The 27,578-nt window shown below is 38.0% G+C and overlaps 1 protein-coding gene across 1 annotated transcript in view; it reads right to left on the bottom strand.

The window, feature by feature from the left end:
• The window catches only part of PDE11A (phosphodiesterase 11A), a gene marked incomplete at both ends in the record, with an annotated part of 106,994 nt that overhangs the window by 60,249 nt on the left and 19,167 nt on the right, over positions 1–27,578 (bottom strand). Inside the window, 3 exons of the mRNA XM_084209793.1 lie at positions 1,197–1,261; positions 3,055–3,195; positions 4,079–4,168. Of these exons, the coding sequence (XP_084065919.1) occupies positions 1,197–1,261; positions 3,055–3,195; positions 4,079–4,168 (296 nt within the window). The remainder of the gene's footprint in view (positions 1–1,196; positions 1,262–3,054; positions 3,196–4,078; positions 4,169–27,578) is intronic.

Genomic DNA, 27,578 nt, shown 5'->3' on the forward strand with positions numbered 1-27,578 from the left:
TGGCTACAGATCAAGTTTGAGAAAAACAGGAATAACAACCACATTCCTTGATTCATACTCCTGTCCCTGAATAAAAGAAATGTATTTTCACCCCCTAGGAAAGACCAACTGCTACTCTTAAACTCTTTGACAAAAGCAACTTGTGATTCCCAGATGAATCAACAGATTATTTATTCATATTTAAATCTTCCTATTTTTTATTGCTTGTTTTCCATTTGCTTTACCATTCCCATACCAGGACATGGAAAGGAGATAGCTTCTACCCATATTTCTGTGTGGCCCTGGACTCTGATGTGTGCTTGCACATCCTAGAAATCTTCTAACACTACTCATTTCTAATGATGCAAAATCAATCCATGAAAAGGTTTATCACCATGACAGCCATTTGATATGGAAAATTCTCCTTCAGAATCAGCATGAATTAATCTGCATAAAACCGGTGTGATAAACACTGAGCCCTGAAAGATGGAAGAAATGTTCTCACAGTAGCCCAGAATCCTCATCCCCTCATTTATGTATATAGGACATTTGATGTGAACTGCTACCAGTGGCATAACCTTGCAGGGATTGATATAACAACCTCACATGAACAACAATCTTTCTTTTACTACTTAAAATTGGCCCTTTATAAATGTTTACAGATCCTACTAAGCAAAACATATACTTCCATTTTGACTGGGCTCCCAAACAAGATTTAGTCACAGGAACACAGTTTCTAGGAAATACATATGCTCTGCGGTTTCTAGGCTTTCCAATTTGACAACAGCAGAAATAACATTTTACTGGAAACCTCTCAACACAACTGTACAGAGGAATTTTGTAAGAGATCAACAGTCTAAAATAATTTTGTAATTTTTACTTCTGTATTAATCAAGCAAAACAATAACTTCACGTTATCAATGAGTTCAACCATAAAAATCAGTTTTCCCCCAGTTTCTTACCTGAGACACTGATACAACATTAGTACATATATACACATACAAACATATATTAAAAAAAATATAGGCACTTGTATTTATTCAAGCAAGCCTCCATTTGAAGCAAGCAGGTGTCTTGTCTGAGTAAAAAAAGTAGGTTCACACTCTTCAATCAAATCTACACAAAGTTCTATAAGAAAATAAAATCTTGACCAAGCAAAAGTTAAAACTATGTGAAAAATGTAGTTACCCATAACCACAGAAGACATGAGCACTAACCTGTTGTCAGTATCAGCACTGCATTTTGGAGATAACAATTCGAAAGATTTTGTAAATTTCACCACCTGTCACAAAAGAAGTAACTTAGGATTCCTATTAACATAAATAAACATCTAAGAAAACAGTAACGTAAGGTTCCTCTGCTTAAACTGTATTTTTATCCAATAGTCCTAGGATAAAAGTACAAGTCTGTATTCTGTCAATGGAGAATTCATATTTAAAATACATGCTGTGCACAGTTCCCTAAAAATCAATATCAAATCAAATGATATCTTTAGATTCCCTCAGAAAACTCTTTTCCACAAGCATATATGCTTCCCTTTAAAGGCTTTTGGGACATGTATTATGGAGATTGACTCAAACTTTAATTTTTTTAATATAGGAAAATAAACAGAAAGGCAGCTTTGCATTACTAACTGCAACCAATCACACTTGAACATATGTGTCAGGAGCATATAAGTGAAATGCCTTAGAAGGGGCAAAAATTGACACAGAACAGAGGCCTTATTTTTGGATGTGTTCCCATCTTCACTTTGTTTCTGAATCATAAAAGCTTTCTGCACAATGTACAAATGACAGTATTTTAGACATGGTGAGACATTAAGTTACTCTAAGGAGATCTATTTATATATATATGTTAACCCTCCAAAACAGGAGAAAGTCAGGAAAATAACTGTTTTGCCACTTGTAAAAATTACCAAGTGTGTGGTAAGATGCTATTCTCCTACTCCAAATTAACCTAAGATTTATGATCATCTAGAAAAAGTTTAAGATTTTTGTCCATATTTCACAATTTTGTCTAGAGGAATAAGAACTCATTGCTTGTGGCTTAGGAAAAGCCCCTCCAAGCTCAAAGGCAGAAATAGTACCAAGAGCAGAAAAATGAACTGCCACCCACAACTTCCTAACACAATGGACATTCCTGTGAAAAATAAAAATCCTATTATTCTTATAAACACAGTGACATTTCATAAGAATGTAGTTGAACTATATATTGCAATTATAAAATTGGGGGAGGGGGTGGCTAGGGGAATCTAGAAAGAGAAAATGAACTAGAAACATTAAAATATAGTAGAGAACATAAGTGAAATAAAAACTTTGATCTTGCTTTTAGGAAAGATGGTATAATTTAGGGCATACTCCATTGAAAGTTCTTAATTTTTATTAACTGAAATGAAATGTGAATCATATCTTTCCTCCAAGGAAAAGAATGGGGATTTTTTTCTGCCATACAAACAAATTTACAATTCTGTCTCTGACTCGTCAAAGCCCAGCAACAAATAATTAACTGCAGAAACAGGGAATGCAAAAACAATATTTGGGTAGGAAAAAAAAGATATTACAAACAATGTTTTATCCTTCAAATCAGTGGAAAGGAGGATAGCTTAAATTGAATAGCCTGAAAACACTGGAGGGACCTACCAATATAAAGGCAGCCACTTAATTTATTACTAATAAAAATACTCATGAAAACTTCAAATATTTTTTAAGAGGTTCTTATACCCTATGAATATCAGTACTGCAAAGTCCCAATGAAAGCCCCTCAAAACTGTCAAATACTTTCATACAGTTTACATCCATCTGTTCAACAGAGCTCTGCAATGAAATAATTATTCATGGGTCAAACAGACAGAGTAATTGCAAAAAACCAAAAATACTTCAATTATTCTGAAAGTTGGATTTCCATTTCACCTGCTCAATAGAAAAGCTTACTGCTATCACAGTATAAACCTACTGGGATAAAGACACAACAGGGGTGTTGATAGAGTTTCAGTATGCACCTAACTCACATTTAGGAACAACACACTGAAAATCACCTGCTGCTCTGTACTTACATAGGACATGCAACTCTACTTACTGGTGACTCAATGTCTTCCAGGAGTAACACTGAGCACCGCTCACACTTCAGCAGAGTCTGGGCCCGATGCATAATCTTCTTGACAATTTTCTCTAAGTCAGTCTGTTCCTCAAAGAGGTCATTCACTACTTCCAGTAAAGCCTGTATACAAGGACAGAAAACTCTTGTATTGGTTGTAGAATTAACGAATACATGGAGCATTGAAAAGGAGGTGTCATATCTGGGATGGATTTCATATGAGTGATCCATTGAAATCTTCATTCAAAGAAAGTTTTTAATGACTGTGGCAACAAAATTGAAATGTCTTTTTAATATTTTGTCAAGGAATAGCAGGTTCAACACCACCAGAGGTATTTCTACTGAAGTTTTGGATCTGTGATCCAAGCTGAGAAAAATATAATTCCCTGTCATTGCAGAAAGGATGATAAAAAAGAAGCCAACTGTTATTAAAAACCCCTCAAAATTACCATTATGTTTCTTCAAAAAATAAAAGACCTCTCTGACAAGGGAATGACAGGGGAGCTGAGCATTATTTTCACTTCAGAGCCTCCTGTCCCAATGCATGCACAACACAGATGATGAGTGTGTATTCTATGGAGACATGCTGTCAAAACCCTTCACCTATTGTTTTTTTTTTTTCCGTCCTTAATTTTATAAAGATATATCCACATTATTTGCTCATGAACTAAATATTAAAAATTCAGAACGGCAAAGGCTTGAGATGAGTAGAATTTTATGAGAGCTTGAATCTCTGCCTAAGTAACACTTTCTCCTGCACTGTCTGTGCCACAAATGCACTTGTTTCAGCACCACAAGATGTGGAGGTGACATCAGGAAACCACCTCTACAAGTGGATTTCCCTCCACACTCTCTGCTTGCTGCCTCGATCAAGACAGGGATCTTTTGAAAATACAGTTTTTGAAATAGAACTGTCTGCTTATGTGCAAACACATATGCATAGCTGGAACCTGCAGGAACAAAAGACTAAATTTTGATGTTGGTCCACTATACATTTTGCACTTACCCTGCTTCTGTCATATTCCTTCCTTGAAGCTGCAAATAGCTGGGCATTGGATATGGCAATCCCACAGAAGGGGAGGTACATCTGCATCACCTAGTATGGAAAGAAACTTGCAGTCATTAAAAACAACTGCAATTGTTTATAGCAATTTCTTACTAGTAAAGAGACCTAAACTTAGGGGACACATCACAGGCAGGTCTCAGTTCACTCTTCAGCAGAGCACTAAACACAAAACAAAATTATCATGGGCATGGCACATCAGATGCATGGAAAGAGATCAAATATCTAGGAAAGAACAAATACAATTAAGTTCACAGGTCCCAGAAGTCTGGGTTCTTGACAATTTCTCTGGGAATCTGTGGATTCTCTATAAAATGTCTTCTGAAGACTATTTTAAATTACTCTAGACAGTACAGCTTCCCTAGCAAAATATTCTTTATTTCTCTGGACTGCTTTTTTGTTCTGAGCTCAAGAAGCAAGTTTGAGTCACATTCCTGTTGAGGAATTCTACATCTGGAGTACATAGATTTTGGAGAATACCTGCACAGTGGAACACAGCACATTGATCCTACACTTTTAGTCAGAAAACTGACTGTCTTCTCAAAGAAGGTTAAAAAAAAAAGTTAAAAGAACATGCTTGAAAAACTGGGCCTTAATGTATCATCACACATTTAAAAAGTTTGAAAAGGAGGGACTGGGAACATAGTTTGAGGTGCCCAAGTTGATTTTAGGTGGGCTGTGTGAAGTTATTAAACTGGACCAGTCAAACAGTTGATAGCTGTGGGACTGGCACTTCACAAGGATGACAATGGATCAAAGTACAAACCCAGCATTTTTGAGCGACACACTGGTAAGAAACCTGTAACATACTGCCCCTCCTGAGTGGTTCCCAGGCTTAGGTCTGAGACTTTCAGTAAATTTTACAGCTGCTGAATAGCCTTAACATTTGTAAAGCCAGTGGGAGTTGAGGCACTCTGCTGTTTACAGAGTCAAAAGAATGCTGCAGCAGCTAACCTTTCTTCTCTTTGGTCTGTCTATTGTAAGAAATCCTGTCTGTGACAAATTTTGGCATTAAGAGAGTGGCATTTGTCTTTGAAATTCTATTTAATTAGAAAAATACTGCTAACCCAGAGATGTGGGCTATTGAGACTATCTGAGGAAAGAACCCAGAAGAACAGAAGCAGCAGAAACTGCTGTTTTACTTTATCTACCTTGAGCATTCCACTTGTTCCCTACCTGCTTAGTCTGTGTTTGAATAACGATGAGCTTTTGGAAAGGATCCTCAGATCCTCTGCATTTTGTACCTTTATGCCTGGCACTCTGTCACAGTAACTGCAGACTTTAAGGGTGCACACCTATACTGCTAATATGGAAACACCCTACTTTCATCCTCTTCCCATCACAATTAGTCCAAAGGAAAATGACACTTTAGACTCTACAAACACTCACCTTTCTGACCAGGCAGTAATTAAAATAGCCAACTATCACACCAGATCTACAGGACAGAGTACACAAAACGAAAAATAAAGTACAAATGTAAAACTGATCAGAGGGAATAATTTTTTTAATGGTCAGAGTTTCTCTGAGAGAATTTTGCATATTTCAGTTTACTTTTAATTGCCAAATAAAACAAAAAACTTCCCTATCTATATTTTCTTGTAATATAAGTACTAAAAACCACAGCCAAGTAAGAGATCAGGGCAGAAAAAGTTAACTTAAGAAAAATCTGGCCTTCAGTGAATTTTTTTGAATACCTTAATGAGACTGGATACATTTTTACTTAATAGGTAAATACTAGTATTAATTGTCTCCATGGGAGAGATATTCTATCTCTATCTCTATAATCTCTATTCCCAAAATTAATGTCACCCTGTGAGAAAGGAAAGCACAAGAGGAGCTTATGATCCTTCAGACATCACAAAACCAGGTAGCAAAAATGTCTTTTAAGTGAGAAGAATATAAAACATTGCAATACTGAAAACCACTGGTCTCTGGAACCCAAACTCCAAGGCACTGGATCTATACAAAGAAATTCACATCCATAAAACACTGCTTTATGACATCTTAAGAGCTTGGAAAGCCACTGACATATATCACTCTTGTCACCACTCAAACTAATTGTATAAGGAGCAGCACAATTAAGAAAGACACCAAGTTGTTTAAGAAAACCAGCAGAAGAAAGAAATAAATGTCAACAATCATGAAGAAAAAAACCAAGAAAAAACCTGTCAGAGAGGAATCACCCTGTGGTTCAATTATTCCCGTTTACCTGAAATTGACAAAACAAAAGCCTACTGTTCTTCTTGTGTACTCTCTGAATGGTCAAAGTGACTTTTCCTTAAACCTCTTCTGGCAAGTTGTAATGCAGCACCAAGTACACAAAGAATGAAGATATTTCTAATGGTAGCTTAATTTTAAGTAAGACTTTTTAAAACCAAAATTCCTCCATGGGACAGAAAGCAGTTATTGCATTATTATTTCAGGTTACAGATTTAGATCTGCAGTATTAAGACTGTTGTGCAAGCACCTCTAACAAGATTATCCTATGACTGTGGACACTCCTTACAAATATGGAATAATGTCATATTCAACTCTTATCTGTCTGAACCACATCTGGTATTTTTATGCCAAATTCACATTTCAGGGATTTTCCCTCCAAAGAGAATGTAAAAGTTGAGGAAATGGCACATAACACCATGAGATAGACACATCCTTTCCCCCTCCTTTTAAGTGACAGATAACTAATTACTAATTTCCTGATGCTCCAAGGTAAAAACTGGTCCAAAGGATCAGTACTACATGCTTCCATTACACCAATGCACAAAATATTTGTGTGAAAGTCATGGAAAAACATGCAGTATACCCTTCTGAAGTACATAAAATAATTTCCCTTTGTTAAAGTGAAGGCTATTAAAAAATAGTTTTGAAGAAAAAGGGGATATATCTCAAAGATAATTTCCTTCCACATCTATTTTGAATTAATTAAAGGAAAATATTCTGCAAATTTACTAAAGTGATTTTCTAAGAAAGCAAATAGGCAGAATTAAAAAAAAATCAAAAACACAGATGTGCCTTGTTAAATTATTTTGTCTAAAAGGAGTAGTTGCAATGATTCATCACAGTTCTATGTGACATATTGATAAACACATCAGTAAGTATGTAATAGTACATTTTATAAAAATGGTGTTTAGGCTGAGTAACAACCTTAGGAATGTGATGAGATGTTGAAAGACACTCGTTTTTGTTGGATTTTTTTTCATTACAACTATAAGGTACTCAGATACAGTGATTTCAGGTTAAAGAGTTTCTATTGTGAATTACTTGAACATTCAGGGTCCAGGTGACCTGGCCCAGTTTCTCTTAATTAACCCTCCAATAAGTATCCTTGGGTAGCAGCTACACTCACCTCACCAATTTACAGCAACATTCAAAAGCTAAAAAGCTGAATTCACAAACTGTCCAATATTTTATCATAAGTAGTAGTAATGGGAATCTTCAGTATCTCACTTTTTTCTTTTTTAAATTCTATTATTTCATTATTGTATGTTAGGAGTATTAAAACACAACTACCAAGGAAACAAACAGAATAATTACAAGAAATTCAGTATTCAGTTAGGTAACTAACATTTTCAGCTAGGTCTTGAAGATTACTTATCTTTACTTCAAAACTACACCAGTAAGATCAGATGTCTGCCCTGACCACAGTTACTTTTGGCTTCCCACAGGATATATTTCCGTTGCTTTAGTATCTCCACACACCTCCAGAACTGTATCCCCAAAGTTAGACCTTGAAATCCACAACAATAACTGAAGCAGGAGCTTGATATTTGGAAGTATGAAGCATTTCCAGATTCTGCAGTATTAAATAATAGGACAAGAAAGCTACAAACTGTGCTTATTAGTGGATACTTTTATTTTATGGCATCAGTTCAGAAACACACCAGTGCTCCCTCAGAATTTTAAAGGGCAGTCTTCCATATGTTTCCTCTTCATGATGACAGTTTTACAGGCCAAAAGTTCCACACCTGGTTACACAGTTGTCTGGGCACATCAGCATCTGGACACCCACACTACAGTAGCACAATGTCTTGAGATGTGACACTCATTTTCCTTTCATCCAGTTTTTCATAGATGATGAGACATAGAATACCGAAGTTAATAAAATGCTTCTTAGTGTTCCTCTGAACTGCTAAAAATTAGGGTTTCTTTTCATCATCTGGGTATGGATTTCATAATCACTTCCTACATGATAGAAATCTTTCTATCATCAGAAACAGGAAGGAGACCTCTGGCCAAGCTCTTTCTGACAATGTATGTTATCAAGAAATACAACCTTTCCCTCCACTGCACAGCCTGGGGATGAGGATCCTTATGGAATATGCAAACCTTCCCTTGCTGCATAAGAAAAACCCCTGCTGGTTCCAGCTGCAAAAGAAGGCTATTTTCTAGAACTGTGTGCCTCACAGGAAGTAAGTCCTGAAATTTTCTCTTACGAGAGGAAAGTATAAAAGCAACAAAGTCATATGGGTGCAGACCTGCAATGCAGAAAGTTATTAGCTAATGGTGAAAACAAGCCAGTGCTGCAATGGCAGCACACTGCAGAGGTGAAATGTGAGCTTGCTGGCTGGAAAGCAGCCCTGACTTCAGCTTCAGCAAATGCAGTGACATTTAGCCTGCCTCCCCCGTGTGCGGCTTCGCCCTCACAGAGCTTTCTCCAAGAGCACACGCTGCCATAACTATCCAATGTCGTCTAACTCACGGCTTCTGGCACACTCCAAGCACCCCCTGCCTGTGGTCAGAAAAGAAAACAATTCTGATGTCTGACAGAAGAAAGAAGCTTCTCAGTAATGCTTGTGTACTCACTCTGGCACAAACTCCAGGTTGAGCTCTCAGCAAATGCCTGTCTGGTTCTGTTGTTTTCTTTAGCGGCCACAGGAGCCACTTCTCTTTACACAGCTTGCTTGGTGAGCCTGTGGGGAAAGGAGCTAGTACAGCCTTCCTAGAAAGAGAAAAGAAGTCCTTTCAAAGGAAAAGTTTTTGCTAGAGTTTAAAGTGATAAATGTTTTGTGGACTTACTTGAAACGAAATCAGGGAAGCCAGCTGCCCTTTAAAACATTTCCTAATGTGTTCAAACTAGGTTCAGAGAGTGAAATATTCTACTGAATTCTGAAAGCAATAAACCAAATCCAATTGCTAAATGGTTAAACACAAGCGCTCATCCAAATTCCATTACCTCCAGCCAGCTGTGCAGGGTATGGCTAGCCACACATCTGAAAAAATTTAATTGTCATCTAAGTTCACAATTCTAAGAAATATTTACCAAAATTATTTTTCCACCCCAAGCATGGAAAGAATAATTGGTTGGTAAAAACACTCCATGAATTGTAGGCACCCAAATAGGGCATGTAGCTCCTGCATGTATCACTGAACCTGCAGACGATCCTGGGCCAATCTTCTACTGCCTTTTTTATTTTCTTTTTTTTTTAAGTTTGTATTTGCATGTGGTTATTAATGCAGTACCATAAAAATGTGCTAATGCTTGCAAACATACAGCATCATCTCTGCCCTATAAAGCTCACTCTAACTCTGGAAGCTTTTGGTGTCTGTAAACATCCTGAAAAGGAGCATGGGAGCAATCCTTCAGCACTGCCTCTGTACTTGCCTGCCTCATAGAATTACTGGCACACGTTCAAACTAGATAACTGCGTCACCAGACAGATTACAAAACATGTCTCTGGTAGAAGCAGACTTATTACAGTTTTACAGCCTGACTCCTATGTAGGTCACTGTCCTCACAAGCCATGGCACTGAGAGACTGTTGCATGCAGGACCAAGGGGCAGGAATGGGTGGGAGTGCAGCCAAATGCGCCCAACTCTGACTTTTCTGCAGGCCCCATCACTGCCCTCTAGTTGTTCAACGCAACCTCATCTTCTCTTTTCTGCTATGCACCCAAGGTCTTTAAACTGGGAAAACAAGTCAACACATTGAACTTGATTTATAATAATACACCTGTGAAAGTGTTTATACAGTCAGAACACATCTACTAATCTTATTTTTTCTGGCAGGTATTTGAACATTTCTTGACCCAGTCACTTTACAGCTAGATATTATCCATTATTCCCTTTATTACCAAGGTGTGAACCTCAAAAAATCTAAACAAGACATGCTGAATTATACTGTCAAAAAACCAAAAACATTAGAAGTTGTTATTAAACCTATTTTTAACAATATTTGCTAAGACATAAAAATTTTAACATTGCATTAAATTTAGTATTCGGTATAAAGTGAAAAGAAGAATTACTGTACCATAAATAAACAGCACCTAATTTTAAATGGTGTTGCCCCAAATTAATCTGAAATCTGAAAACATTTCTGCTAAAGACTAGAAAGCCAAAAATAAATATATGTAAAATGGCTGCTATTCTAGGATCCCATCATCTGATCTCCTACATGCAAAATCCAGCTATTTTCACTGGAGATGTCTCTATGTTTTACACAAAGCTGAATCGGTGATGCCCACTAACAAGCCCCATCCCAGCAAACACATCAAACTGCCACTCAGTTATTCAACATGTGATATCAAGCCAGGATTTCCAGAAGAGAAAATGAGGACAAGAGGAGGAAAAAAGTTACACAAGAAATGACAGTTGTTCTATTAAAATCAGAAGTGTATGAACTGAAAAAGAGCAGAGGGAGCAGGTAAGGAGCATCACCATGCCGCTGTAAGCGCCTGTAAGGCCAAGGCCTGGCACTGGCACTTATCCCCAGGGCTTCAGCAAATGCACATCAAGCTATAAAGTAAGGACAAGTCAGCTTACAGGCAGCCTGAAGGAGGGCTGCAAAATTGCAGAAGTGTGATTAAACCAGTGAACCAACGTGTTTCTGTGACATAAATACACTGACAGCCACGGAGACTCCTCACTGCAAGGGCTACGGAGGGCTCTCAGATCTGGAGGGTGGAGGTTTGGGCTATGTCTGTGGGACCACCTGCAGGCAGAAGGCTTTAAATCAACCCACAGTTATAAATTATGTTTCTTTATCAACTCAAGTTTCCACCCATTGGACATTGGCGGGTGTTCGTAGCAAAGTCTCATGGAGAAATGCTAAGCAGTTTTTATTAGCTCATCTGAAATAACAGGGATAAGAAGAATCACAAAAGGCCATGAATCTTCAAAACCACAACTCCTACCCACAAATTAAGTTCCTCTCATTCAAAGGATGAATATCAGTTATATTTGAAACATCTAAATTATATCATCACTTAAAAAAAAACCAAAAAAATTCGAGCTGAGATAATTCACAGAGGACATTTCACGTGTGTAATGCTTTCCAGAGAGACCAAGAGGGGCTGTTACTGCCTGGCTGCTCTGCTCTGCCCTGTTTGAAGAGGAGTCACTAGAGGCCAGCCCCCAGGCACAGGAGCCTGCAGCTGTTATGTAAGGCAGGCAGTTCTGCAGTGCCTAAATCTCAGTGTCTCAAAGCACTTTGGCACACCATGAACAAAGTTTTACAGCAGCAATGTCAGGTAGTAATTTTTATCTAGAGACAGCAAAACTGAGCCAAAGAAAAATTAACTGATATCTGAAGGGAGAAAAAAGGTCACAAAGAAAGATTTTGTCAAAATTTTGGAAAGACTCCTGGCTTCCAGTATGCTTGAATCAGTGGAACCAGCTTTATAAATGTCACTGCATGAGTTGGGAAGATCTTAGTATTGGCAAAGTGAGAGCTGTGAAGACTGATACTACCAATGCTAAAAACAGGAATTGCAGATCAGAACTTTAAATTGGCATAGGTGAATTAATAAGTATCACCCCAAAGCTATCTTTCCTACAACACAATTGCAGTCTTTGATTTTACCATTTCAAGTTGCACTCATCTGTCATCTGGCAGACAATATATATAATAATTGACCATGCTAACTGAATGGCTTTGAAACCAAGAGATAAATTCCACACGCATCCATACAATGAGAATATCATCTTCATGTCACAGTTCTATTTACAACTCAGTTACCACTCCCAGTTCATGTTTATTATGAGAAACAGATTTATCCACTTACTTACTTACTTCCTGCTGCACACCATAAGTATTAGAGTGCACAAACTGAAAACTACTTCTGCTAATTCTTGACTTATCCATAACTGAATGAAGATGCCTTCTTTCACTTTTGTATGGATTAAAATCTTCTCTTTAGAGGCACAGTGTGGATACAGGACCAGAGTCACAAACTGGCTGAGACTGGATGGGGCCTTTGGAGGTCACCTGCTCCAACACTCTGTGCTCAAGCAGCACTGTCTAAAGCTTTTTGCTTAGGACTTTGTCTAGAAAGCTTTTGAATATCTCCAAGGGTGATGATTTCACAACCTCTCTGAGCAACTTGTCTGTGTCTCTCACAATAAAAAAAGTGTATCCTGACTTTCAGACAGAGTTTTCCATCTTTAAGTGTATGTATTGCCTCTTGTCCTGTCACTTTGGCACCACTGAAAAGAGCCTGGCTATGCACCCTTGTATTGTACCATCCCCCATTTATACACAGTGATGAGATCCCCCCCATGAGCATTCTCTTCTTTGCTAAACAGTCCCAGCTCTCTAAGCCTTTTCTCACAGGGGCGACACTTCAGTTCCTTAATCCTCTTTCTGTACCTTTACTGGACTCTATTCTGCACATTCATGGACACGCTCGTACTGGGGAACCCACAACTGGACATGTTGTGTAGAGTCATGAGGGAAACTTAATCCTGCTGTTGTATGAATGCTGTTGCAGTTTAGCACAGAAAAAATTTAGCTAATTTATATATAACAGTCTGCACTGAGATTCCAATGATATTAGTAAGTTCTTATTCAGGTTTTTCTCTCACATATTTCAAGATGCGTTTTGTGATTTTTGAAAAGAAATTACTTGAACAGAGCGAATGTTTCTGGCAGCACTTACTGCAGAAGTCTGATCCTTTGCCATGCTGAGCTCCTCTTTCAGCAAGGTGGCCATTTTTGCCTGACTGAAGGAGCCAATGTCAGCAAAATCCTTCCAACTGAAGCTCCAACAGGAACACAAAAGCCTGAATCCAGCACATTAACCAACCAGGTTACATTGTGCCTGGTATGAATAAGTTTAGCTCACCCAATTTCTCACTGTTTGCATCAGTTCCAGAGGGATAGAAATGGTTGGTTCTGTTCTACTAGAAAAAAAATGTGAAGCAATCTTTCCTAAGTGAGATGCATAATTTGGTGACAGCTTAAAAGAAAGCCAGGAACTCAAGATACCAACTGTATTCCCTTACACTACCATTTGTCAAACAGAGAGCCTCTAGTGTTTCTTAGGCAACAAAAATTTTACCCTCAAACAGAAAATATCTTCAACTGAGTGGAAATATTCCACAAAGGACAACAAATAGCATAAGTGACCCCTCCTTTCATCACATAATTTTATATCTCTCTTCCAACTAAGACGCATCTATGCCTTGACCCTTTCTTCCATAATACATAGAAGCACCACAACACAACATAATCACATCATACTTTTTACATATATCCTTACATAATTTTATTGAGTTTCTCCTCAACATTGGGAAATTTTCCAGTTGTCTTCTACATTTGCCTGTTTTGAATTTATGTATATTTAGTGACTAATATTGTAGTGAATGTCATAGCACTTCATGCTGGTGGCACCTGTCTACTCTTCATATATTTCTACAGAGTTGCTCTTATTCTTTTTTCCACTTTTTAAGATGAAAAATAATGGTAAGGAATGTAGTGTATTTTCAATGTATCATTTTTACTAAAAAACTTTTTCTTAGGAATGCAATATTTCTGCAAAAGCACAGAATCTTATTCTAGCAGAATTGATTATACAACTGGACACGCTTGACACATGTTGCTATTTGAATCTGATTATACAAATTAGGCAATCTGAATTGGTATCTATTATAGCATTTCCAGACCTGATTAAAAGCACTTCTAACACATATTGTAATCTGTACCCATTACATTGTCATAATGTTTCACATGAGGAAGTAGGGGAATAAACCCTTTAACAAAACAGTTCAAACCCTCACATTGAGGGTATTGTATCTGAGGAAGAAAAAAAGCACTGTATAGTAATAATATCTTCAGAACAGTTACTATGTAAAGTGACAGAGAATTTGCTGGAAGGAAACTTATGTATTCTTAGTGGTTTGAGGTTGGCAACTACTGAATTGGTGACAAATGAAATGTAACCAGATTCCGAGACAACAGAAAAACTTCTAAAACCCCAAGAAGGAAGAATAAGTCTAATTTTTATTTGTTTCAAATGAAATGAGATTTTGAAAGACCATCAAAAAGTACAGAAAAATTCCTGAACTGCTTTCTTAATAAAACTATTTACAGAGAAGTATTGAGCAATTACATATCACCTCTCCTTCATGATGAGCACAGTTTCAAGAAACAATAGCAGAAAAGTAACTGAGCCAAATAGTGCTCTGATCTACATCACTGTGAGCCTGCAGTTATACCTCTGACATCATAATTTGGATTTACATGGATTTACGGAATTTTGTTGTCTTTAAAATGGGGAAAGACAGTTTATGCCTCAGGCCATTTAAAATCAATTCTGGCTGTACCAATTTCACAGAAGGCAGGCTGATGCTAAATTTTCTTTACCCTTTCCTGGCAGATGTCAGTCAGAACAAGCTGAGCATAAATATTAACAGAATTTCTGTGGAACCAGGTAATTGTTAATACAGCCTGAATGGTTTGACATTCCCTGCTTTTTGGATAATGCTATTCTATGTCTACCAGGATGTCCAAATATCACTTTTTTTTTTTTTTTTTTTTGTTTAGTCCATACACAAGAACGTGCCAATAGAAAAAGGAAAGAAGATTCTAATCTCTGCACAGAACTTTGAATCCTAAATGTAATCTCAATGACAGTAAGCAAAAAAGTATATGGTACCTTTTGGTAAGACCTAACCTCAAATTTAGAGAAAGTGATCCAAACCTGTGCTTCAATTTTCTCTCTTTACTTCACTGCAAAAATAGGAAAAAGAAGACATATGGCTAAAAAGATTGTCCAACAAATAGTAAAATGTGCAATTTATGAAGATAAACAATGATTCAAGTTGCAGTATTGAAAACATACCAGTTCTAGGATGCAAATGTGCTTTCATATGAAAAAGGATTCACTCACTTCTGTCTTTTAACTTTATTTATAAAAATAACTTGAATCCTCTTTGAAAATTCAGTTGTTTTGCTGGGAATCCTCACATGCCATCAGGACTCAAGGTATCCCCTTTCAGAAAGAATAAAATTTGCCACAATAGTTAAAACTAAATGTTCTTGAACTAAAAGCTCCTTTTTTCTTTCCTTTGAATTCTCTCCAAAACCAGCACCTTATCCTCAGTGCTATTTTGGTACTTGTTGATTTCTTCATTACACCCTCCATTAACTCTCCAGCCAAGGAGGTCAATATCATTCATTAATGGTTTCCAGTTTTAACTTGTGAAATTTTAAAAAGAAAATCAAATAATAATTTCCTTAATCCCTTAGAACTTGCATGTATGTATTCTAAACCAATTATTTACAGAAAGCAGCTTTGACACACATTTGTGTATGTTAATTGAAATTGTGGTAATTAACTCAGACAGTAAATTACTGACTTGCAAAACTGCCTTTTGAGCGTGACTGATCAACAAGGTACTGGGAGAAGCACTGGATTCCATATTACTGCACCTTTGAGTTTTAAGTCTGGGTGGGCTTCAGCATCCTGACTTGAAAAATTTATTTTCTGTGCCGCAGACTTCAAGGTGCTGATGAAAGTGTGTGGGCTGGTTTGGATGTGAGCCATGCTTTTTCCACACATCATTGTGTCTCCTGCACTAATGACTCACACCTGCACATGCTGCTATCTGATTTCTAGACAAAGCTATTTATAAACTGGAACAGCACTGCCGAATTCTGGTGGTGTAACTATAGCAGTCATTATTTACCTAAAGTGCTTGTCTGTGAGGCACAGATAATTTCAGGACACTGAGTTTGCTGGCCTTTGAGGAGCCATGAAAACTGGATGCAGCTTCTCCCTGATAAAATCCACATTGCAATTTTATCTTGCGGGCATCTATGGATTTGATGTGGTAACATATTACATTTCACATGGCAAGATAAACACAGGATTCCAGGGTCATACAAACACAGAAAAAACCCATCCTATCTTCTCTCACAGCAACTACTGGAATTATTCCCTATAGTAGTTTTTTAAACTTGGAGACTTGCATGTTGCAGACTAAAAAAAAAAAAAAAAAAAAAAGTTATTTAATTCAAGCAACAATACAGTTGTCCCAAGCTTATGATTACAGTCTTGCCTACAGTGTCTCAGTCAATGGTCCAGAAAAGTATTTTAATTTTCACATTACAGTCTCTGCCTTCAGACACTCTTCCCTAGAGCTCAGGCTTTTTCTAGCTATGATTATGGAAGCATCAGTATTTGGTACCAAATACCTATCTCTTTCTCCTTCCTCTGCAAGTGGCCATGTTTTTCCTACAGCTTCACATGAGGCCATTTGTCTTCCTTGCTTTCTTTGGGGCAACTTGGTGATGAGCACAGGAGAGGAACAGTTCAGAACAACTGCCTAAATGACCCTTCAGTGAGAAGAGCATTATGAAACATACAATGGGATACACCCTCAGAGAATAAAACAGTCATCTGCTGCTGTGTAAATTTTCAAAGCTATTAATCTCATGCCTTGTAAGCACAAAGCATCCTGCCCCTTAATTCTGAAAAATCATATAATGTTTTGAATCTTGGATTGAAGTGATTGTGTATCTAAACAAAATTCTGTTAAAAAAACAACAAAAAAGCCCAAGAAAGCCCCAAAAAGCCAAACAACAACAAAAAACCAAACCCAACAAAGTCTTTATACAGAAAATCAGGTATATCAGCAAGCCTGTTCCTGTTACTTACAGACATGCATTTTGCTTTCAGCAACACAAGGTTCTTCCACACATATACTTATTACAATTCTCACTGTGTGCCTGAGAAGAAAAACTGTAGGGTACTGATATTAATATGAATGTTGAATGGCACACTGGAGAGCCCTGGATTTCGGGTAGCTGAGTTGTGTTCAGAAATCAATATGCTGCTGTCTTCCTTGGTGCAAATGTACTGATGTTAAGGGTTTGCTTCTGCCTAAATTATTAGTAGTTCAATGAAGGCCAAATTATTTTAAACCTTTACAGGTCACTCAGCAAAATAAGGCTTTGCTTCCAGTAAGTAGTATCATGGTTAATTAGCCTTTAATTAGTATCAGAGTTAATTTAGCTTGATTCTGTAGTACCAGAGGTCAAAATACATCACAAACTGAGTAAGGATATCTTGTCCTTAAGGTGCAGAAATAGTAGGAAAACTATTTCTGTTCATCATACAGAACGGAAGAGCATCTATGCTCCCCTCATAGATATTTTAATAAAAAGTGCAAGAATAGAACAGTGTTCTTTGATTTGATTAGGGTTTGAGTGGCTTTCCTCTTTTCTTGTCTCCATAATTTTGGACTGCACAAGTTGACATTCATCAAGCAATGAATATTCACCAAGGCAAGGCTGTCTGATCAGGGAAGTGCCCTGGGTCACACACCCCTGCTTCTTAAAGCTGAGTACAACAAAAAATTCAAATTCAGTTCACTGCACATTTGTTCATATTCACTCTCCTTCTGCTTTATTTCTTTTGCATGAGTTTAAAAAATTTCCCAATGCCTCGTTTTTCTTATCTGCTTAAGAAACCATCATTCTTAGTTTAGAGTATCTTTTGATATGCATTCAGTCTTGTTCAGTTCTTACACCCACTCATTTTCCCATCTTTTCTGTCTTCTTTTTTAGTTTATTCTCTCCTCAAAATTATTATTATCGACTTCATCTCTGCTTATGAAGCAATTAATTTATCTAATATTTATCAAAATAAAACATGTCTTTAATTCATTAGATACTATTTTTTAATAGTGAGAAATTCACCACTTCTATAAGGAAATCGTTTCTTTATTCATGGAATAGAACAGCCCAAGAAAGAATGGGTGAATTCTGGAGGCCTGCCTGTCAATTGTCCTGAAATACTACACAGTCTTGTAAAAGGGATTTGTTCATGCTACTTTTTCATGATGGAATTTTTACCAGTACCTGTGTCACAGGGAATTTTAGGGTGTTTTTAGGAACTGAACTCAAAGCATAAATTGATTTCACTGAGAAAGACCAATAGATGGTGCAGTACTATCAAATGCAAAGAATCAAAGAACTCTATATCCTTATACAAATTGCCTAGGGCATTTTATAAATAAAAAAAAAGTTTGCTGCAAAGACTTTACCAATTCTGAAAACAAATTATTTATAATTTGTAACTTTAAATCTGATTTCATATGCTGGGAAAAAAAGACAAGAACTAAACCAACCTAATTAAAAAACTCAGCCCTCCCCCCACCAAACCACTTGGGAAAAAAACAAAGCAAAACCCCTCCTACACACACTTTTCCAGTCTCCTGTTTCTCACAGCTGCTGGTCTAACAAGTAGCCTTTTCTGGAATTGGCACTGCTGCTCCTTCTTTCCCCATCTATCCACTTCTACCCCGTGCAGATTCATGGAAAACCAAAAACCAAATCCATATTGATAGGGGAAAGGAGGCTCCAGAGCACAGGAGTGTTTCTGATTTTATCTGCTTTCATGCATGTGCCTGGCAGGCAATCTCTGCATCACCGGCAGTGTCATACAATCTCACTGGTGGCTCAGCAGTGCCACTTGTGCAGAGCAGCCCACAGGGCCCCACAAACAGTACAGGGCATATTCCTGCTGGTCTGCAACAGGAACTGCAAACAAATGCAGCCTAAAAGCCTGGAGTACCTTTATAGCCTCTCCCCAGACTGACCTGGCAGGCCACAATCCCTCACTGCTCTAAGGGACTGTCCTTAAACACCTTAGAGTAGCTTTACTTGTCTCCAAATATTCAGCTGTCTACTCAACAATTACACTGAGTTCTTCATGTCCTGTAACCAAATTCAACAATTCACTTTTCTTCATGATAGCTGCAGTTATGCTGCCTTCAATGTCACCGTCTCACTCTGAATATAGTCAGCATACAATTTTTTTCTCTCTTTTAAATGGAAGAGAAGATTCCATTTCCTGGCCCAGTAGCCAGGACACACAGAAGCAAACAGCCAGTTGTGGCTTCTTTCTCAGCTCTGCCAGTGACTTGGGGAGTTACTGCAAGCCATTGCTTCTGAATCAAAATCAGTAGAAAATTTCAAAGTACCATGAAATGAGCAGAAAAGTAAAAAAGACAAAATGTTTCCATTTCCTAAGAAATCTTCATTGAAAACCAGATTTTCCCCCTGCTCCCACATACCATGAAAGATCAAGTTCTTAATAAATAAATAAATCTGTCTGCAACAACAGTGAATTTTTCCCTGCTCCCAAAGCAGCTCTTTCCTTTCTCCCACAGTTTCTCTGTACTAAGGGACAGCCAAGGCACTGGACAGGCATTGCTTGTTTTCTGTGTTAGTCACCAGTGTGGGTTGCAGACTCCAATTTCAGAGGTGCCAGACCTACCCTTGTCCTGCAGCTGAGAAAGCACATCAATATTTCGCTTTTTTGGGACTATGAGTAGCAGTGACACTGCTCTTAGGTCTCCTTGGGAGGAGACACCTCTGTAAAGTTATACTGTGTTCAGATGCCAACAGCTGGGAAATGAAGTGCCATAAAGTCAAAGGAAATGGAAACCATGAATTTCTGTGTCAAAATGTGGCAGCGTCCAGTCCAGTATGTGGCCAAACATGCTGAAAACCAAGACTTCCACAGTCATCCTGCAGACATGTGATTTATGTGATGACAAATGTTACACTTCCTACCATAACTAAACAGGCTCATTACCAACAGCTACATCAGAGCTACCAGACTGACTGCAAAAAATACACAAATACCCATAAAGCTTCATTTTAAATATAAAAATCAATTTCCTGCTGCCATGTTCAGCACCTATTTGCATTCTTTACAAAAAACCCCACCTAAGCTGCATTTGTATTTATAAGTAATTTGTATTTATGAAAAAAATCTTTCCCTTCCCACGCACTGTGTGAAGGCTGCATCACATTAACAAATTCAGTAGCAAACTGGTACTTCTCATGTTCCTGTAAGTGCAAAAGAAATGTCAAAGTAGCAACCAGACATTTTATACTCTTTGGATTTCTGAAGGCAAAAGTCAGGTCATGAATGGCTACCATCAAAACTTCTGCAATTTGTAGAAATTGCATGGGGAAACTTCAAATACATGAGTTGAGATTGGACTTGTTTCATTGAGGAGATATTTCTGATCATGAGACAATTACACAGGTACAGATTTAATATTTATATTTTGATAGAATATATATATTTTGATAGAATATATTTTATATTTTGATAGAATATATATATTATACTCACTGATTTAAGCCCTTTTAGCACAACTGTGACTGCAAGCTGGTGTCATTGAAAGGAGAACTAGACTAAAGAAGTAAGTATTGCTTTGAAGCAATGTTATTTTATATAATGAGTGCATTAAGTGTACTCTCATCACGTTAAACCAAAAAGAAAATAATCAGGAGCATACTTTTTGCTCTAAGTCCTAATCCTCTGAGATAGCCCTCAGACAAAAACTTAACTTACTCAGGGCTCTGCTATTTCTCCCTAGTATATGCCCACAAATCTCTTATTTCTGCTTATACAGGCACATACCACATAAGTTTCTCTGTTTTGTGCTGCGAGAAGTGCACATCAGTTTGGGGACATCTGCTGGCTCGAGCCTTAGATCCCATAAAGGAGCCTAATTGCTCCAACACATGAAGAGCCCAGTGATTGAAACTACTGACTTTAATGTTTAGCCCAACACTTGAAATGATAACATGCACATTATTAATGCACTTCCTATTCCAGTGAGCAATGTGAAATGAAGAACACTGTCTTACTGTGTCCAGTTCTGGGCACCTCAGTCCAAGAGAGGCATGGAAATCCTGGAGCAGGTCTGGTGGAGGGGCTCAGCAATTAGGAGACTGGAGCACCTCTCTTACAACTAAAGTCTGAGGGAGCTGAGTGGTGCCAGCAACAGGACAAAGTGCAATGGGCAGAAAACTGATTCACAGGAAGTTCCATGTGAATGTGAGGAGGAACTTCTTTACTGTGTAGCCTTTTGAATATGCGGAAGTTGTTATAAAACCAAAAAAATTTTTGCCACCACCAAACATTTGTTCATTGTTTGAATGAGAAGTGACACATGAGTTCTATCAAATAGCAAATCTACTGAGACTCTTACCTCTGTCACAAATACTTCCATCTGCACAAGGTATAAGGAGAAAGAGGGATGCTAGCAAAAGCACAGCAGCAGAGTAAAAGGGAATATGCTGAAGGAAGGCAACACTGCTTGTTGCAAAAATGGTGATGCAGCTGTTGAAGTAGGAGGAGAAAGACAAGAGAGGTGTAGAACAAGCCATAAACTAACAAGCAAAATGACAAAGTTTGGAAGATGCAATTAAAAGAAAAAAAAAACTTTTTAAAACCATATAAACAATGGTTGGGCTTTTCATAGTACCTAAGCTGTGTATATCCCAGCTCAAGCCAAGTGTCAAGAATCCCTTTTCAGAACTTTAATGTGCAATAGCTTGTCAAATAAAATATTTTCAAAAACAGTTTGAGAAAAAAAAATATTTTGAATAGACTAAAAATAGGAAAAATTCAAAGGAGTTTCTTCTTGAGAAAAAAAAAAAAACATTCACCTTAAACATCTCAAGTGTGATAAAGCTATAAGCCACTGAAAAAATATTCTGTCGGGAAATGTGCAGCCACTTTCAGCATCTAACAAAAGAAAATGTTCAATTTTTAATCATTGATGATACTGCTGTACTGAAGCACCAATACATGCAGAGATGCTGGATAACTTTATGGACAAACAGGGAGACAGCTATTGAGTGCAAGCCATTTCTTGGATCAGACAGCCATAAAACTATTTTTGAGTGACGATACCTGGAGCACGCTTAAAGTCTCTTCATCTTGTCAGCCTCAGAAGAACACTGAAATGTGGGAGGCAAATAAGGTCTGAGGCTACACAGCAAAGCCAGAACAAAGGAATAGCAAACATCGTTCGTTCAGTATTTAAGGCAGACATGAGAAGCCTCTCCTAGGCAGGTGTTGGAATCAGAAGTACAAGTTGGTGAGGCTCAGTAGGACTCTGAGGTAGTAAGAAGGGACGAGAAGCCCGCGGCGCCGGCTGCCGCCGTGGCGCCCGGCATCCACTAGGTGGCGCTGCGCACGGCGCGCCCTGGGGACAGCCGCAGGGGCAGAGAGCGGGGCCGGCCTGGGAGCTGCCGGCCGGGCAGCCCGCCCAGCCCAAAGCCGGCCGCGCTCGGACCGGGGAATGAATGTCTGTCCCAAAGCGCAGAGCCGCCGTAAGGATGGCTGACTCGATTTATGAATAATTAACACGTATAAAACATACTGACGTGCTAAAAGTGTACAGAAAATAGCAGAAACATGAAGCTATAGGAGAGTCACCCCTTATCTTTGGTTGCCCCTACTCTAGCTATACGTGCTCACTTAAGTTTGTAGTATTATCACCACCTAAGAAGAATGCAAGCCACTAGAGGGGGTGAGACCCTTTTCTGGTAGCACACGAGTGCGAGCCTCAAGCACAGGAGTGCAGGATGCTTCCATCCCTTGTCGCTGCGTCCTCAGCCTTTTGCTCCCTCAGCCCTGTCCTCTCCTGCCTCCCCCTGCTGCAAAAAGCTCTCTTAAAGCGGTAACAGTTTCTGCATCCCTGCTTGTGCTTCTAAATGCTATTTAACAATAAGCCCGTTCCTGTTTGTTGCTTTGTTTGTTTTTTTCTGTGACAAATGAAAGTGATAAGGTATCAGCACGCAGCTTTGGTTGCCACAAAAGTACAATCACAAGACCACAGATTTGAGTATTAATTCAGTAATCCCACTGCCATACTAACAGGAGAATTATAACCATGCCATTAGGCATGGCAGCAGATACTTGCAGCAGCTGCTGCAGAGACCTGTGTCTTCCAAGAAAAGCAGAATCAACTCACAAAATTAAAATATTGAGAGAAAAGGAAATGCAAAATAATTCCATTAAAGCAGAAAATCCTAACACAGTTCTGCTGTTGTAACTCTGCCATTGTAAAAGATACATCCAGATACACAATGTTCCGGTTATTGTTCCTGATATTCACTTTCATGATTCACAGTTATATTCAAGTGTTCACAATTATATTTATATAAAGTCTCACTGTAACTTCCCGTCAGAAGTACAGAAGTACAGAACTATGCCAAAAAAGCAGGTTCTGTTTAAAAATATTCATGAGATACTGTTTTAACAGTTAGATATTTCCTGCTCCAACATCGCATTCTACTACAAGCATCTAACATTTAATCTTTTTATATAAGCAAAAATAGATCTTAGTATCTGACTTGACATATCTATTCTAATAAAATCCACAAAACTGACAGCAGATGCAAAACAGAAGGCCATGCATATTATAATAAAATTAAATTAGAATCAATTCTGATTATTCATCTCTAGTTCAGTTTTCATTAAAAGAAAGTCTAAGTACCTGATGAAACAATAATTGAAGTATTTTGTTTTAATATTCAGGACATTCTACTGAAGTATGACATCAGTGAGGAACATGATCACGGAGTACTTACTCAGTGGAATTCATTTTCATATTCATTTTATTGAATCCTCCTTATACACAGGGGCTTATCAAATAAGTTTCTCACCATTCCTATTCTGAGAATAGAGTTTAATTTTTAAATTATAATTTTAATTTTTAAAGAATTTTAAAAGCTGTAAATGGTTATGGGGGAAAAAAACCTCAACCAACCAACAACCCCCACGTCTTTATTCTTCCAAAAGTAAGCATGAATGCAACAAATTCAAACTGATAGATGAACACATAAAATGCTCAAGCTCATTCCCACAGGCTTTTATAGTGGTTTTTCATATCCCACTGGAATGGCCTCTGCTTCCCATGTGTGGTGATTTCCCAAAATCCAATTCAGAAAAATAAAATGCTTTCCATTTCTATATGAACTGCTTGGTCTGGCAGCAACTACTGAGGTCATCACCCAGTGGTCAGATGTTAATGAAATCACACAAAATAGAAGTAATTTCTCCACTTATAGGCCAAACTACAGTCTATAAAAACGTGTATGTTTTTCCAAAATGTAGGTTTAATGCAGTTGCTCTAATTTGTTAGCGAGAAGCTTCTCCTCAATCTGCTGGTTTAATACTTCTGCAGGCAGACTTCAGCTTTTGTAAGTCATCCACATCTTCACTGCTCTAATTTTACCAACTTCTTGAAGTTCAGAATTATTTGGTATTGTTTAAGAGACTAGGGATCAGAGTTTACCCTTGAAACAGCTGTATTATAAAAGTGACATTTCAGCTGCTGTGCATGTCCAGCAGGGTAGCAACAAACTTTGCCACCACTGAAAGTCAAAATTTCTGGACATTCAGGATTAAAAGCTCATGACTTTTCAATTTGAGTTGAAGAAGCCCTGAAACCCTAGGCTAAAGCAGATTACCAACCTTTGTGACTCAAGCACAGAAGCAAGTACAAAGGCCCCCACTAGCTATATTTTCTACTTGGAGTGACAGAAAAAGAAAATTCAGATTGTGTTTACGGTAACATGTCTTGGCAAGCTTCCTCCTTTCAAAGCCTCCTCTCCTCAGTAGGGAGCAGTACCATATTCACAGCTGTTCTGCTCAGTGGGGCACGTCTGCAGGGCTGCTCTAGCTCACACCACAATATCTGGCCCTGCTGTCCTATAAGATATCCCACTGACACTCACCACATGGCACCTAGGACACCCTCAGCTCTTGGATGTCCACAAGCCCATCGCTGCTTGGCACTAAAACCATGCCATAACTCTGGAGAGCTATTATCAATGAATTTGCTTTGTAACCATGACACCAGCTTTGCAAAATGCTAGTCTGTTTTTATACAGCAAAAGCTTTTTCTTACTAAAAACCCCAAAACTCAACACAAACCCCGCCCTAAAAATACAGAAAAAACCAAGGTTTGCTTTCACCCATTCCATCACATGGACAGCAAGTTGCCAGCAAATTAATACTAAGGTTAAATCTATGTCAAATTTAGTCCAAAGACTTTAGCCCTAATAGCTTTCAGTATAAATATTGTTTTGTTTCACTAAAAAGGTATGTGGATAATTATTCTAAATAATAAGGTTTCCCAGAGACCAAATTAACAATTAAGGGTCCTACTCAGAGCTTTCACAAAGCACTGTTAAATGAAACATTCTTCCTGGTGCCCCGCCTCTCTCACCATGCTGTTCCCAGGAAACATTTTTCTAAGTACAGTTCAATAAACCTGGTAAGGGTTACCTGAAGTGCACTGCATAATTTACTGCCTGAAATTTCTGACCACCATTCACTGTTATGAACAATATGGTTCAATTCTCTTACAGCTCCAACATTTCAAGTACAAAAATCATCATAAAATTGTTTTAACCCTAGTTTAGTTCTTGGCAGCTATGCAAGAGATGCAAAATTATTATCATTAATGGTTAAATTACTTCAGCTTTCATAATTTCAGTGAGCTCCAGTGTAGAACATGTAATCTGGCTGCCCAGTAACTCTTAATCTTGCTGACTAATTTTACTGGCAACCCATGTTTTTCATGCTTTGTTGTAGGTTGGGGTTTCTTGAATTAAAAACACAGCATCCTCAGTGATTCAGGGAGCTATGGAATCTTTCAAATGAACAGACACAGTTTTTGCTAAAACTAACAATCAGCAAAATGAACTAGCTAGTTAAGGGACAAACAAAATTTTTTTTTCATGGTAATGCAGTGATAGCAAGGTGATAACAGAAGCAATGAAGACATGCCCAAGCTTTCAAAAACAGGTCTGGGCATAAGTAAAAGGTAGTTTTAAAATGCTAAGAAAAGTACAGTTGTTGTTTTATCAGGCTCAAGTGTACAAAAAATTGGTTCCCATGTCTTCTACTTTTCCAGACATGAAAAGTACCAATGGTCAGAGCAGTGAAGAGGCACTGACCAGGGGTTTTGGGGTACAGGTACTCCTCCTGCCAAAGCAAACAGATGACTACAGAAAAACTGCTGCACCTGGTCAGAACTGGTGAAGATTTTTAGGGCAAAACAACTGGAATGAAAATGAATAGGGAATGACTTTTCACTCTGTTAATTAAAAGCAAAACAAGAAGGAATAACATTAAATTAATTGAAGTCACATGGCAGTTCTTCATACAATGCACAGGATATTGTGAAATTTATAACTTTTCTTGATTCAAGAAATGCCAGAATAAATTCCTAAGCAGAAAATCCCTGGGGTGCTATTAAATACACAGATTCCATGTCTGGTCCTGAGCAGCAAATAACAGTACACTGTTGGGCTATATGACAGAAACACCATCCCATGCTTGCCTCATTCCAGGCATTTGCTTTTAGCTGCTGACGGAGAAAGGTCCCATGAAAGATGAGGACAAGAGTTTTATTCATTTGTGGCCACAGATTTAAACAGCCGTTTCCCAGATATAGGGGAAACACATTGCTGTATCCTCCTAACAGGCATTACAGCTGTATTGCTGCCTACATACTCCAGCTGCTGGGATGCAGACAGGAAATCCTCTGGTGGACAACTGCAAAGATAGCATGGATGAGGGCTGAATCCCTTCTAATGTACAGTCAGGAGTTTACCAGTTAAAGAGCAACTACACTTTTGCAAACCAATGACAGCAGGGTGGCACAATTTTCATAGGAGTGAGAAACACTATAGGTAAATCTGGGACAGAGACGTGAAATACTATATGCAAAGCTGGAACTATTAAACAAACTGCTGAAATGGATTTTTTTAAATTGTTTTGGTGCTTTTTGACACATCTGTTTGCATAAGGGATGCTACATACAAAGCAAGTAGTCAACAAGGCTTCAAAAGCTCAGACTGAGTCAAAAAAAGGGAGAATTATTTCCTTATTATAAAGTAAGAATACTTAAAATTGAAAATCTGATAGCACATATGGAACCACCTAATGCCATTTTAAAATTATGTTTCAGAAGAGAGATCACTGTAAAGTGATTCGCTCAAGGGGATACTGTGAATCAGTGCTAGAACAACAATACAGTTTTAATTACAGTTTCTTAGCAAGGCTGTATTAACTTGCTGAAGGTCAGAGGTCAACTTAATTTTTAGCAAAGTTATTTGCTAAGAAGTTTCCAATATCTCGTCATGTAACCTATAGCTACAGATAGGCTCTGCATCACTATTCCAGGGGGAAATACTTTTGATGGCAGGAACTGCTGTATGAACATTTCATTCTGCTTCAGGAAAGATAGGCAATTCACAGGAGATGCAAAATGCTGTTTTCTAAAAGTATATCAAGCCTTCAAGTTATTATGAAGAACATCTAGGGAGAACTGAATAGACTGACAGAAGTTCAGAAAACACTTCACTAGGGACCAAGTCCTCCCATCCAACCCA

Source organism: Fringilla coelebs (assembly GCF_963513975.1).
Source record: "Fringilla coelebs genome assembly, chromosome: 7".
NCBI classification, from domain to species: domain Eukaryota; kingdom Metazoa; phylum Chordata; class Aves; order Passeriformes; family Fringillidae; genus Fringilla; species Fringilla coelebs.